A 12,231-nucleotide genomic window follows, 5' to 3' on the forward strand; every position below is an offset into this window, starting at 1 on the left:
ACACTTCGTATTTCTTTCCTTTAGCCTGGAAAATAAGTTTTTTCACTTTCTGAAAGGAATCTTAGACATTGCACTAGTTCAGACCTTCATTTGCCACACAGGATGGCTCAGGTCCAGAAGTTAAGTGCCTGGTCGGTTTACACAGCGACAGACACAGGACTAGAACTTGGGCCACCTGATTCCACTTCCTCGCCACTTTTTAAAAATATATATTTTTATTGATTTTAGAGAGGAAGGGAGAGGGAGAGAGATAAATAAGCTGAGATAAGCTCAGTTCATGACTTACACGGTCTGTGTGATGCTGGGTAACAACTGAATTCTTTAACCCCTGTTTCATTGTTTATAAAATGGGAATAATGATCGTTTCTATCCTGCAGAGGGTCCTGGGATTCAGCTTTAACAAAGACACTTATTTGGAGAACAGCAGTGAGACCAGCCACGCTGGAGGGGAGAGTGTATGTGGGTGGGGGTTCGGTGGGGTCAAGGATGGGAGTGTTATGTAAATCATCATGGATCGGCTGCCTCCTGCATGCCCCCACCAGGGGTCAAGCTTGTAGAGTTTGGACTCCCATTGGCCTTCTTTCTAGTTGGTTTATTCGCTGGAGTTTGTGTTCTGCCTCAGAATGTACTGGAACCTTTTTGATCAATTCTGCTTTTGGCCTATGTAGGACCAGACTGACTTCGAGTGGAGCTTCTGGATGGAGTGGGGGAAGCAGCGGCTGGTGTGGCTCCTCCTCGGCCACCTGGCTGTGTCGCAAATGGCCAACCAGATTGCAAGGAAGGTATGACTCTGCACCGTTTCCTTTTAAGCCTCTTTCTCCTTTGCTTTTTGTGAAGGGCCCTGAGCTAAGAATCAGTAGACACGGATATGAGCCTGGAAGAGATGAGAATGAATTCTTAATGATCGATCAGACATTTCAGATACAGGGGTAACACGTCCTTATCCCATATGTACTTCCTTCAAGTCATTTTCCAAACCAATGAATGAAAAGGTTTGGAAGTAAAACTACAGTTATCAACATGGATGAATTTCTGGATTATGACATTGAGCTAATCGGGTAAGTTGCAGCGGAATCTGTCAGATAGGATCCCACGTATACAGAGCTCAGAAGTGTGCAAACTAGATTCACACTTGCAAATTTACAAAGAGAGATAAGGTAATACAAAATCAACGTAAAACTCAGGACAGTGGTCACGGCTGGTTAGGGAGGGATGTAGAAAGAATTGGGCTGGGGTTGGAGAGTGGGGGGTAGATACCCAGAGCCCATCAAAACACTGAGAGCCTTGTTTTTCTTAAGCTGCTGGTGGGTGTGTGGTGCTATTTCATTATTCTTCGTTCACCTTACAAAGGTCACATATTTTTTTCTGTGTGTATGAGATTTGATATAGATATATATTTAAATATAACTTTATTGATTTTTTACAGAGAGGAAGGGAGAGGGATAGAGAGTTAGAAACATCGATGAGAGAGAAACATCGACCAGCTGCCTCCTGCATACCCCCTACTGGAGATGTGCCCACAACCAAGTACATGCCCTTGACCAGAATTGAACCCCGGACCCTTCAGTCCACAGGCCGACTCTCCATCCACTGAGCCAAACCAGTTAGGGCGAGATTTGATATATTTTTAATTGATCACATGAGTAGAAGGCAAGGCGAGGTTGCCTTGGGCACACTGAATTCTTCATGTTTTGCCCGCCGCGCCCCCCCCCCCCATGTTTCAGGACCCCCGTGTCCCGTCCGGTCGGCCTCCTTTGCTTCCCTCTTGTTCTTGCTACTACTTGTTTGTGACTCATAGATGAGTGTTTCTCTCGCTTTCTTCATTGTGACCCCCCTCCAGGAGCCTTTTCAGCTGTTTTCCTAATTGTCACTGCTCTATGAAATCTGAACCAAGGATGTGCTGCATACCTGTTTATGTACTGTATGCATGCCTTTTATTTATAAAGAGTACCTTTTTCTTCAAGAACCAATTCCCCCTCCATTGGAGGGGCTATAACCCCCATTGAGGATGTGAAATGTAGATGAACTCTAGGTTCCTGGCTGGATGCTCCTCCCCCTTTCCAAACTTCTCAGTTTCCAACTCCTGCACATACAATCATCAAAAATGTTAGGTCTCCTATACTAAAAAAAAAAAAAAATGTTAGGTCTCCAAAGGAGGAAGGAGACCAGAGTGATGAGGGATTACAAATTTACTAAATCATCCACAAACCAGGCTGGCTCCAGCACCCAGTGACGGGAGTCAGCGGCTTTTAAAGGACTTTTGGCGGGCTTTTTTCTGGGCGGAGACTTCTTTATGCATACCCGGAGGGGAGATAATGGAATGTGGTCACCACAAGTGAAATGTGGTCTTCAGCAAAGGGGATGTCCATAGTGCAATGACCTGAAAAGCCAGTCCCCGGGGGAGGGGTATAAATTCAATTGCTCAATCAAACCTAACAAGAAATTAGTATGATTCTCATGGTTCAGGATATAGATGTCCCTCTGTTTAATTTGCTTGCAAACTTTGAGTTAAGACTCTTACCATCTTGGGAGGCAGTATTGAGTGTGGTTAGGAGCACCTGGCTGGCTCCCAGCTTTGTGGGTTTTAAGCTATGCAGCCTTCAGCAAGTTAGTTAATACCTTTGAATTCATCTCCTCATTTGTGCAACAGGGATGGTAGCACTTGCTTCTTGGGGTAGTGCTGAGGGTCTGATGTTTTTCAAGGTGATGCTTGCTTTAGGATGACAGCCGTGCAAGAGGCAGTGGCTGCTGTCATCCGCTGGCGTTTAGCATGTGCTGAGACTGTCGTCTGCGTGTGCTCCTGGGAGCGGTCCTCTCCACGGTGTTCAAGAAAGGAGGCGACGGTCCTGAGATCCCCAATCTCTGAGGGCAGAGGCTGTCTGTGCAGTCATGCCAACACTCCTCTCACGAATGCCTTTCTCCAGCCCTGTTTCACGTGTGTGCTGGGTGCTGGGGAAGGGATTGGGAGACACGCCCCTTCCTTTGGAGAGCTGAGTGAGAGGTTACCTAGGAAACGAAACGCTGGTCTCAGTCTGGACCTCATGTGGTGGTGGGTAGGGTGCCATGCTGGCGGAAGGACTGGTCCACCTCTGCCTTGCGGTGACAGGCACGATGTGGCTTTGAGCTGGGGCTTGAAGGAAGTAGAGTTGTTTGCTTACTTCAGCTTGGCATCTCATTCTCAGGCAGGGTGCACAGGCAGACCTGTCTTAAAACTATATATGTATATATATTTCAGAGAGGAAGGGAGAGATAGAAACTCCAGTGATGAGAGAGAATCATTGATCGGCTGCCTCCTGAACACCATACTGCGGATCAAGCTCACAACCCCGGCATGTGCTCCATCCGGGAATTGAACCGTGACCTTCTGGCTCATAGGTTGATGCTCAACCACTGGGCTGGACCTGTCATTTTATCTGCAGAACACATGTCATCCAAAGTTAGTAGGAGGTGGCTTTGCATTTTTCTTGGAATGAGACAGAGTTCACAGAGTCATCTGTGTGTGTGTGTGTGTGTGTGTGTGTGTGTGTGTGTGTCCTGTCTCCCTTGGGACCACAGGTTTGATTTGTGGGATAGCTGGCGAGCAGGGCTCTGGCTGGGGCTGGGGCACAGTGCTTTCTTTGTGCGCGGCTGCTTGGCCCTTATATAAGTATGAACCACAGCTTTGGCCCCACGAGCTCTGTGCTTTCACCACCTGGGCGAAGAGTTCCAGATGGCCCTAATTCGGGTGGGTGTTTTGGTCCTTAGGGTGGAAGATTTTGGACCGGAGTTCGTTTATTTCCGATTCCTTGGAGGCATCCTGAACTGTGACCAGCACTGTGCAGGGCCAGATGTTAGCGATTCTTGGTGTTACAGCCCTTAAACCCTGAAGGATGCTTCGCATCTCCATCTAATACCTAATCTCGTCTCTTCCCTTGCAAGCCCTGCCTCCTTCCAAAGAGAGGCAGCTTATTTTCAAAAGCGTAGCTTGCTTGCTTTCTTTTTGCCATGACAAGTAATGAAACTTTCCACTGAGCTCCTTGGCCGAGGTTAAAGGCCTTTTCTCTGGGCAGGGCTGTCTGGGTTTTGGTGACTGCGCCAGGGCCCGGTGCCCTGGGAGGGGCGGCTGAATAGCGGCTCTGGGCCCGGGCTGTGGTTTGTTATGATTGGCGTGTGCGCTGGGCGGGTCAGACAGTTCCTCCTTTCTCCAACACCCCTGTGGCCTCACCACCACCTGAGACCATGTGTTCTCAGCCCTCAGAACGGAAAATAACCCTGCAGGAAGGTTCTGAGAAGGCCGCCCCAGGTGGGGGCTGCGGGTTGGGGCTGTTGCTAACCACAGAGCAGTTTTCCCTGTTTCTGAACCCACATCGTTAGCATCCGGGCCCGGCCCGCTGAGCTCATCGGCCACAGGACTGAAGGCGTGTTGGCTGAGATGAGTAAAGGAACCTCGGGAGGGCCGCGGGGGAACAGGCGCTCCTCCCAGCTGGTTACCGAAACCGCACCCCGAATAGGGATCCCAGGCACTAGCGGCTCTCCTGGAACCAGGCTCTTCCTCCTCCATCAGTGCAGATCCAGGGAGGGACGCCCTCCCTCCAGCCCCCTCCCGCCTTGCTCCCGGGAAAAGCAGGCTGTTAGGCAGCTGTTTGGACTCTGGGATGGTTTTGTTTTCTCCCTGTTTGTTCGTGGAGATGTACAGACATGTTTTTCAGCAGCGGCTCCCCTTGATTATGTGATAAACTGCCATGCATCAGGGTCACCGATTGACTCCTTTCATTTATTTCTCAAACAGTGCCCCACCCAGTGGTTTTCAGGCAGATGCGGGAGAATGAACACACAGCAAAGTCTGGTACAGTTGCCAACAGGAGTCTTCACCGAGGCCTGGCATTTTCGTTTCTCCCGACGGAGATAATGAGGGAAACCACGCAGGCACATCCTGTTACCAGTCCGTGCCCACAGCCCAGAAAAGCTAGAACAGAAGAGAAGTAGGGATGGTGTGAGCGGGGGCACTGCCAGGCAGCTCTCCCTGCCTCCCTATGAAGAACATCTGAAGACGGTAGATTTGCAGAAGGAAGGGGGGCCCGTCCCCCCTCTGTTCTCAGGGGCGCTGCTTTCAGCCTTGGGAATGCGCCAGCTCAACTGGTTTGTGCCCGGGAGACCTCACTGGGGCGGTAGGCAGCAGTTGTACAGCAGAGGTCTGCTCCCACAGGTGGGGGCCTGTGCCCTACCAGGTGCCAACTTGAGATTCCCCCCAACATAAAAGACCCCTGAGTGTGGGGAGCACACAGTAGGCAGTGAGGTGTGGAAAGACTCCCCTCTGTTTCAGGTGCATTGGCAAAGCAACCTTTGTTTATCAGGGGTTAAGTGGTAGAAGTAGAGACTTTGGGAATCTGCAGGATTTCACATTAGCGGACCGAAAAGTCCAAAATGTTGGTGCTGATTTCTTGTTATGTCTTAGTCATAACTACCAGGTTAAATCCTAAGATTTGGGGAAGCATATTCATCCATCCATCCATCCATCCATCCATCCATCCATCCATCCATCTTTGCATCCACCCATCCACCCCTCCTATACATCCACCCATCCAGTATTTATGAAACACTTGCTATACGCTAGGTACCCATTGCGTTCTGGGCTTACATTATTATAACATAACACGACAGGATATTAGTCTTCTAAGGGAGGCCATCAAGTAGAACCAGCTTCCTTGCCCCCTTTTGAGAAATGGTTCAGTGGACACAGGGAGCAGGGGGAGTAGGGGGAGGTCGCCTCCCCACTTCAGTCTGGGCAGTAAGCCCTGTGTCCCCTCAGAAAGGCCATCGTATTCTTAGTCTGGCTTCATCTCTTCTGCCAGAAAACGGAGGACAGTTTTTAAACGATGTTTGTTAGGTTTTTTTAGAAGTTTCTCCTCTGCCCCTGCTTACAGAACTCAACATGTCACTACCACGCATCCCAGCAAGTTCACACTTGGGCATTCGTTCCAGAGAAACGAACACTTATTTTTCACACTAAACCTGAACACAGATGTTCACGTCAGTTTTATTTATGATGGCCCCAAACTGGAACTAGCCCAGATGTCCCCCAGCGGGTGAATGGTGAAGCAAATGGTGTGACGTCCACATCATGGGATGCTATGCAGCAACAGGGGAGCCCAGCTTTGGTGCCTGCAGCAACGTGGATGGATCTCCAGGGACTTACGCTGGTTACGGGCTGTGTAACTTTTGAAATGAGGCATGGAGGGCTACTCACCCTATATCAGGATTTTAGTGGAGTTTTGTGGATGGGATTACAATCACAGTTTTAAAAAATTTATCTTTGTTGTCGAACGTTATACAGATGTACCCTCCCCCACCCCCAACATCAGCCCCCTTCTGGCCCACCCCCTCCCCCTGGCCCCAGGCCTTCACCACATATTGTCCGTGTCCATGCATTTTTATAGACAAAGTATGAAAATCAGTATCTTATAGGCACTTCTTTTGCATTGTCCACATCTTTTCCTTTTCATCGCCTGTTCGCCATGAACATATGTAGTAGGTTTGCCTTTACCCCTGGGTGAGCATGCGTGGGCGGTATGAGGGTTTGTAGCGAACACGAGGTGAACGAGAGAGCATTTTCTGTGGAGTCTTAGAGAGAACGACCTCAGATGTCGCCTGCCTGGACTGTTTGGCAGGAGGGAGACAGAGGGGGATGGAATTTGGGACCAGCTCGCGTGCCCCCAGGTAGCCTCGGTGAGCACGGGAACTCATCAGAGATCTCTCGAGCACATGGGGTTTGCACAGCACTATGAAGTATTTCCTGAAAGTTTGGTCAGTGTTTCCAAGTTGAAGCAGCTTAAGTCTGTGGTTCAATTCCCAAACGAATCCCAGAAAACAGGCTTTTTCCAAATGGATCAAATAGCACTTAATAAAAATGTGGCTGTGTATATGTGCATGTACGTAGCATGAAACCATCCCAAGGGGTAAATAATGCTGCTGTAGGTCATGTTGCAAAAGAACCTTTTTTTTTTTTTTCATTTGTTGTGACTACTTCTTAAAACACTCTTGGCGACCTTGTTTCTTATACTTGCACTCTGCCCAGAGGTGAGTGTTTGGGGGAAAGTTTGAAGCAAATTTATGTGGCTGTTTCCTGTGGGTGGTAGGATGGAAAAATAGTAAAAATGAACTTCAGATTTCTCTGATTTTCTTGGAACTTAAAAGTGGCTGACATAATCGCTCATTTAAAACGTTCTCTCTTGAGCTGGAGTATAGGTTTAGGAAAAATTGTACTTCAGCAATTTTTTTTTTTTTTGGAAGAGTTAGCATCTAAAGATGGGATTTACAATTTACAGCCCACATCTGCCTTTCCCTTCAAGGAGGCTTTTTGTTTTTACAAGAAGACATTCCTGGAAACCATATTTTATATGCACGCTGAAAAGACACATCCTATTTCCCTATAGGATAACAACTGAAATTCTACTGTTCATACTGTGTATGCAGATACCACTGTACTAGTAAGCATTTCACATGCATTTACTTGCTAAGTCCTCACAACAACCTTCTGAAGGAGGTACTGGTATTATCCTAATTTTATATGTGAAAAAAAACCTGAGACACAAGAGACATGAAGCAAGTTACCTAGGGTCACACAGCTAGTTAATGGGGACACTAGGATTTATTTAGACCGTTGGACTTAAAAGCATGAGTAATTAAACCACTATGATATATTGCCTTTCAAACAATGTTACCCATCATTGTGGCTTTTAAGTGAGCCAGAGATGACCAAGAATTTATCATGAAAGCAAAGACATGCTAATTTACCTATTTAGTTACTCAATGGCAATCACTATAAAACTTGGTAATAGAAAGATAGTCTCTGACTCTTCTAAAATGAGACAATGTTTTAATCAGGTTGACTGTGCAAAGGCCTCAATATCACAAAAAGCAGGTAAGATACACGCTTTCTGTGACATAAATTAGACTGTAAACAATATGCTAATGAACGAAAAATGTAATTAAATATTTCATATTAAGTCTGCGGTTTAGACTTTAAAAGCCTTTTGTGTTTGGATGGCCCGGGTTTCTCAGTAAGACTCCTGAGCGGTGTTCACCAGTACTTGCTTTCACCATCACTTTTGCAGGATAGTGTGTGCTGGGGGTCACCAAGCGTTAGCCTCTCGTAGGTGGAACCTCCCATAACAATGCCCCTTAGCTCCCCCTTATCTCTGTTCTTCCCTCCCCTCCCTCTCTGCCTCTCTCACGGGTCCTCTGTCCACAGCACAGACCCTGGTTCCTCACCGCCTACGGGATGTGGGCCTGCTGGTGTGTGCTGGGGGCCCCAGGAACGGCCATGATCTTCCTCCACGCCGTCATCTCCTTCTGCGTAGCCCAGTTCCGGTCACTGTTCCTGTCATGGCTCTGTTCTCTCCTCCTGCTCTCCACGCTGAGGCTGCAAGATGTGGAGGAAATTAAAGTAAGTGTCTCCGTTGGGGAGGAGAAGGTCCCTTGGGTGGTACCCCCATCCTGTAGATCCCTTTTTCAGGCGACAATTGAAGAACTGTGATGGGCTCCTCCTAGTGGCCACAGGCGGTTGATGCATGTGAACCCTGGTGTTGCATTCTGCAGTTTGTCTTCTGTAGCCATATATGTCTTAGCCCTCTGATGTTGCACAGGGCTAACCTTGAAGCCATCTTAGCCCTCTGAGGTTGCACAGGGATAACCTTGAAGCCATCTTAGCCCTCTGAGGTTGCACAGGGCTAACCTGGAGGTCGTTTTAGCCCTCTGAGGTTACACAGGGCTAACCTTGAAGTCGTCTTAGCCCTCTGAGGTTGCACAGGGCTAACCTTTTCTTCCAGGTTGGGTAGGCATAGATGGTGGCAAATATCACAGGAACAGAGGGTCAGCAATAGAGAGAAAAGAAAGCAATAGTTCCCTGTGCATTTCATCAAGAGTCATCTGGAGAGTACTGTACAGTTTACAGGAAACTCGCACAAGCCTTGTCTCATCTGGTGCCCATGATAGCCCCCCAGACAGATAAGGCGGGTATTTCTTTGCATAGAAAATGTTGGAAAGTTTTTTATATTTTTTCTTAAATCACTGCAGAGCTGGAATTCCTGTGGTGTCTTTATTTTTGTTCATTCATTCATTCATTCACTCACTCATTGATTCAAGTGAAGGCACTTGGAATTCGTGTGCCCTGGATGGGCACCTGATGGGAAAGATGATTTAGTGGACAATCCATGTGACATTTATAAGCCTCGCTTTGTCTTCAGAATTGTTGGAGGAGCTGTCACAGTGTCCATGGGTCGTGGCTAACCTCCAGGATACCCAATGGATGGATCGACAGGTGCATACTGGGAAAATCTTCATTATGTTGCATCAGGCTTAATGCTGAGTTGATGGTTGATATTAGAGACACTCTTCTGCCCGCTGCTCTTTAACTGCTTATTTTGATTACCACGGATTTACCTGCTGTTCAGTGGTTCTCCACTCCCTTTATGGCACCACGGCTCTACCTGTGGAAGAAACCCCCTTCCCTGGAGACTGGGCCATGTCCCTCCTTGCCACTCACGGGCTGTTCTTTCCTGGCGACTTTGCAGAGAGGGTGGTACAAGACAGAAAACGAGTACTACCTGCTGCAGTTCACGCTGACCGTCCGCTGCCTGTACTATACCAGCTTCAGCCTCGAGTTCTGCTGGCAGCAGCTGCCCTGCGGGCGCACCTTCTACTCCTTGCCCTGGATGATGGCCTATGTCTTCTATTACCCAGTCTTCCACAACGGGCCCATCCTCAGCTTCCCCGAGTTCATCGGACAGGTAGGTCCCTAGGAATTGGATTAGTGTTCTGTAGGTTAAGCCTCTGTCCTTGTTGCCATGTTCATGCAAGTGACCCCTGAGTTTGTTTGTTTTTTTAAAAAAATATATTTTTATTGATTTCAGAGAGGAAGGGAGAGGGAGATAGAAACATCAATGATGACAGAGTCATTGATTGACTGCCTCCTGCATGCCCCCTTTGAGGACTGAGCCTGCAATCCGGGCATTGCCTGACTAGGAATTGAACCGTGATCTCCTGGTTCATGGGTCGATACTCAACCACTGAGCAACACCAGCCAGACATAGTGCTCACAAATTTAAATCACATTATTCTCTTGATTTTTAAAAAATGTACTTTGATTGATTTCAGAGAGGAAAGAAGAAGGAGAGAGAGATAGAAACATCAATGATGAGAGAGAATCACCGATTGGCTGCCTCCTGCATACCCCCTGCTGGGGATCGAGCCTGCAACCCCAGGCACGTGCCCTGACTGGGAATCAAATCGTGACCTCCTGGTTCATGGGTTGATGCTCAACCACTGAGCAACACTGGCTGGGCTGTCTGGATTTTTTTTTTTTTTTTTTTAACAGAAGAAATGCTTCAGGAAAATCAGCCTTCAGAATAAAACTCGACTTGTCCCAACCCTGATTCTCGAGGGACTGTGACAACCAGGATTAATAACTGGGCACAGCGAGGACCTCCTGGGGAGCCCGCGGGGCAGTCCCAGGAAAGGAAGAAATTGCGTTCTCATGGTATTGCTTGCAGAGTAGAAGGAGAGGCTGTCTAAGCTGTTGACTGGCAGATAGTATGCCCCCTCCTATTCTCACAGACTGCCGCAGCCTGGGATTGTTCGGGGCAATTTAGATGGGTGATGGGTGGGGCCGGAGGGTCGGGGGGCACGTGTGTTTTTGCATCTGGTGCCTGTGTCGGCCAGGACCCTGCCAGCCTTCGCTCCACAGCCACCTGGTTTGAAGCTCACGTCAAGCCACCTTCCTCATTCCCACCTCACTTTTCCTCCCACTTAGATTTCTTTCTTATTCCACAGCTAGCCTCATGGAACATGTTAATGCAATTAATTCACCTACAGCGTTAGTACCTGAAAACACCTAAAACGGCCTTTCTCAGGGAGGTTCCTACCTCTCACCATCAAAACAAAATCCTGATTGAGGTGAGGAGAATAGCATGTATGCACACACAGAACACACATGTGCACACAGTTCACACATGAGCAAGGCCCCCCCCTCCGCCCCCCAGGCCTAGCAGTGCGGTTTAAAGTGTGGAACTTTTTCAGAGGAGAACACGAAATGTGACCCCTGGAAAAGGCAGAGGGTTCTTAGAAGTCCCTTAATTCTGTCTTAAAAAATTCCACTAAGTTATGCGTTGTCCTCGAAAGTATATTTCTGCATGATAACAATAATGTCATGTTATAAAAGTGCCCGTTCATCCCCAGTAGGAGATGTGCAAGAGGCAGCTGATCGATGTTTCTCTCTCATCGATGTTTCTAACTCTCTATCTCTCTCCCTTCCTCTCTGTAAAAAATCAATAAAATATATTAAAAAAAAATGCCCGTTAAATTATTTAGCTGTTTTCCCTCTGCAAATCTGTAGGTGGCATTGGTATTCTAGGCAGACACTGTTTAGCCTGTGGATCTGCATACCTCAGTTTGGGTTGCAGAGGATCCTTCTTTTGTCCTGAAGTAATTTTAAATCTGTTTGAAAATTCTGTTTAAAATGATTGTGTGAGACAGAGGTGGGTAGTGATGACAGCTGATCTAACTCCAGTTCTCAAAGAGTGTTCCCTGGACCAGCAGCACCAGGATCACCTGGGACCTTGGTGGCCGTGCAGATTCTCAGGCCCCGCCCAGACCTGCTGAGCCAGACTCAGGGTGGGAGGTGGGGGTGGGGGTGGGGGTGGGGGAGCAGGGCCCAGTCAAGTGGTTTCACAGGCCCTCCAGGTGGTTCTGGTGAATCTAGAGGTTGAGGACCACTCTCCTGAGCTCCTCAGAAGATTGGGGTAGGGGTGGGGGGCACAGGGTAGGGTGGGCTCAGGCCTTCCGAGTTGTCTCTTTTACAGTCTCCTCACCATTGAGAGGACTACACCCCCCCCCCCCCCCCACCTCTCTGAAGCCAGATAGTGATTCTCAGAGAAACATGGAAACATTATTTTCCTAACTGCCTCTTGTCCATTGAGGAGCTTGGCCCTGTGGGATGTGCACTTTGTTTTTATGCAAATCATCCTTCTTTTCCTTTCTCCTCTGCTCTGAAGTTGCCCCCTGTGGGGTCAGGCAGGAGCCTGGGAGGCCAGGCAAGTCCTCTCTCTGTCACTCAGAGGCGAGCTTTGAGATGACTGCCATCTGAACTCTCTTGGCCAAGGGCGCCCGTTCTCCTGAGCTTCACTCTGGGGAAGAGGAGGGCTGGTGTCTTCCCCCAGGGACTCAGGGGTGGGGCCTGGGTGGCACCCGTGTCCT

At 48.4% G+C, this 12,231-nt stretch overlaps 1 protein-coding gene across 5 annotated transcripts in view; it reads left to right on the forward strand.

Annotated features, from left to right (window-relative positions):
* Nucleotides 1–12,231, forward strand: part of HHAT (hedgehog acyltransferase) — a 167,182-nt gene that overhangs the window by 27,481 nt on the left and 127,470 nt on the right. For all 5 annotated transcript variants that reach the window (XR_009449963.1, XM_059675638.1, XM_059675637.1 and 2 more), the window contains exons 4-6: nucleotides 669–782; nucleotides 8,231–8,425; nucleotides 9,552–9,767. Coding sequence is in view for 4 of the 5 variants with exons in the window: in XM_059675638.1 (XP_059531621.1) it covers nucleotides 669–782; nucleotides 8,231–8,425; nucleotides 9,552–9,767 (525 nt within the window). In the remaining variant the exon portion in view is untranslated. The remainder of the gene's footprint in view (nucleotides 1–668; nucleotides 783–8,230; nucleotides 8,426–9,551; nucleotides 9,768–12,231) is intronic.

Source organism: Myotis daubentonii, chromosome 18 (assembly GCF_963259705.1).
Source record: "Myotis daubentonii chromosome 18, mMyoDau2.1, whole genome shotgun sequence".
NCBI classification, from domain to species: Eukaryota; Metazoa; Chordata; class Mammalia; order Chiroptera; family Vespertilionidae; genus Myotis; species Myotis daubentonii.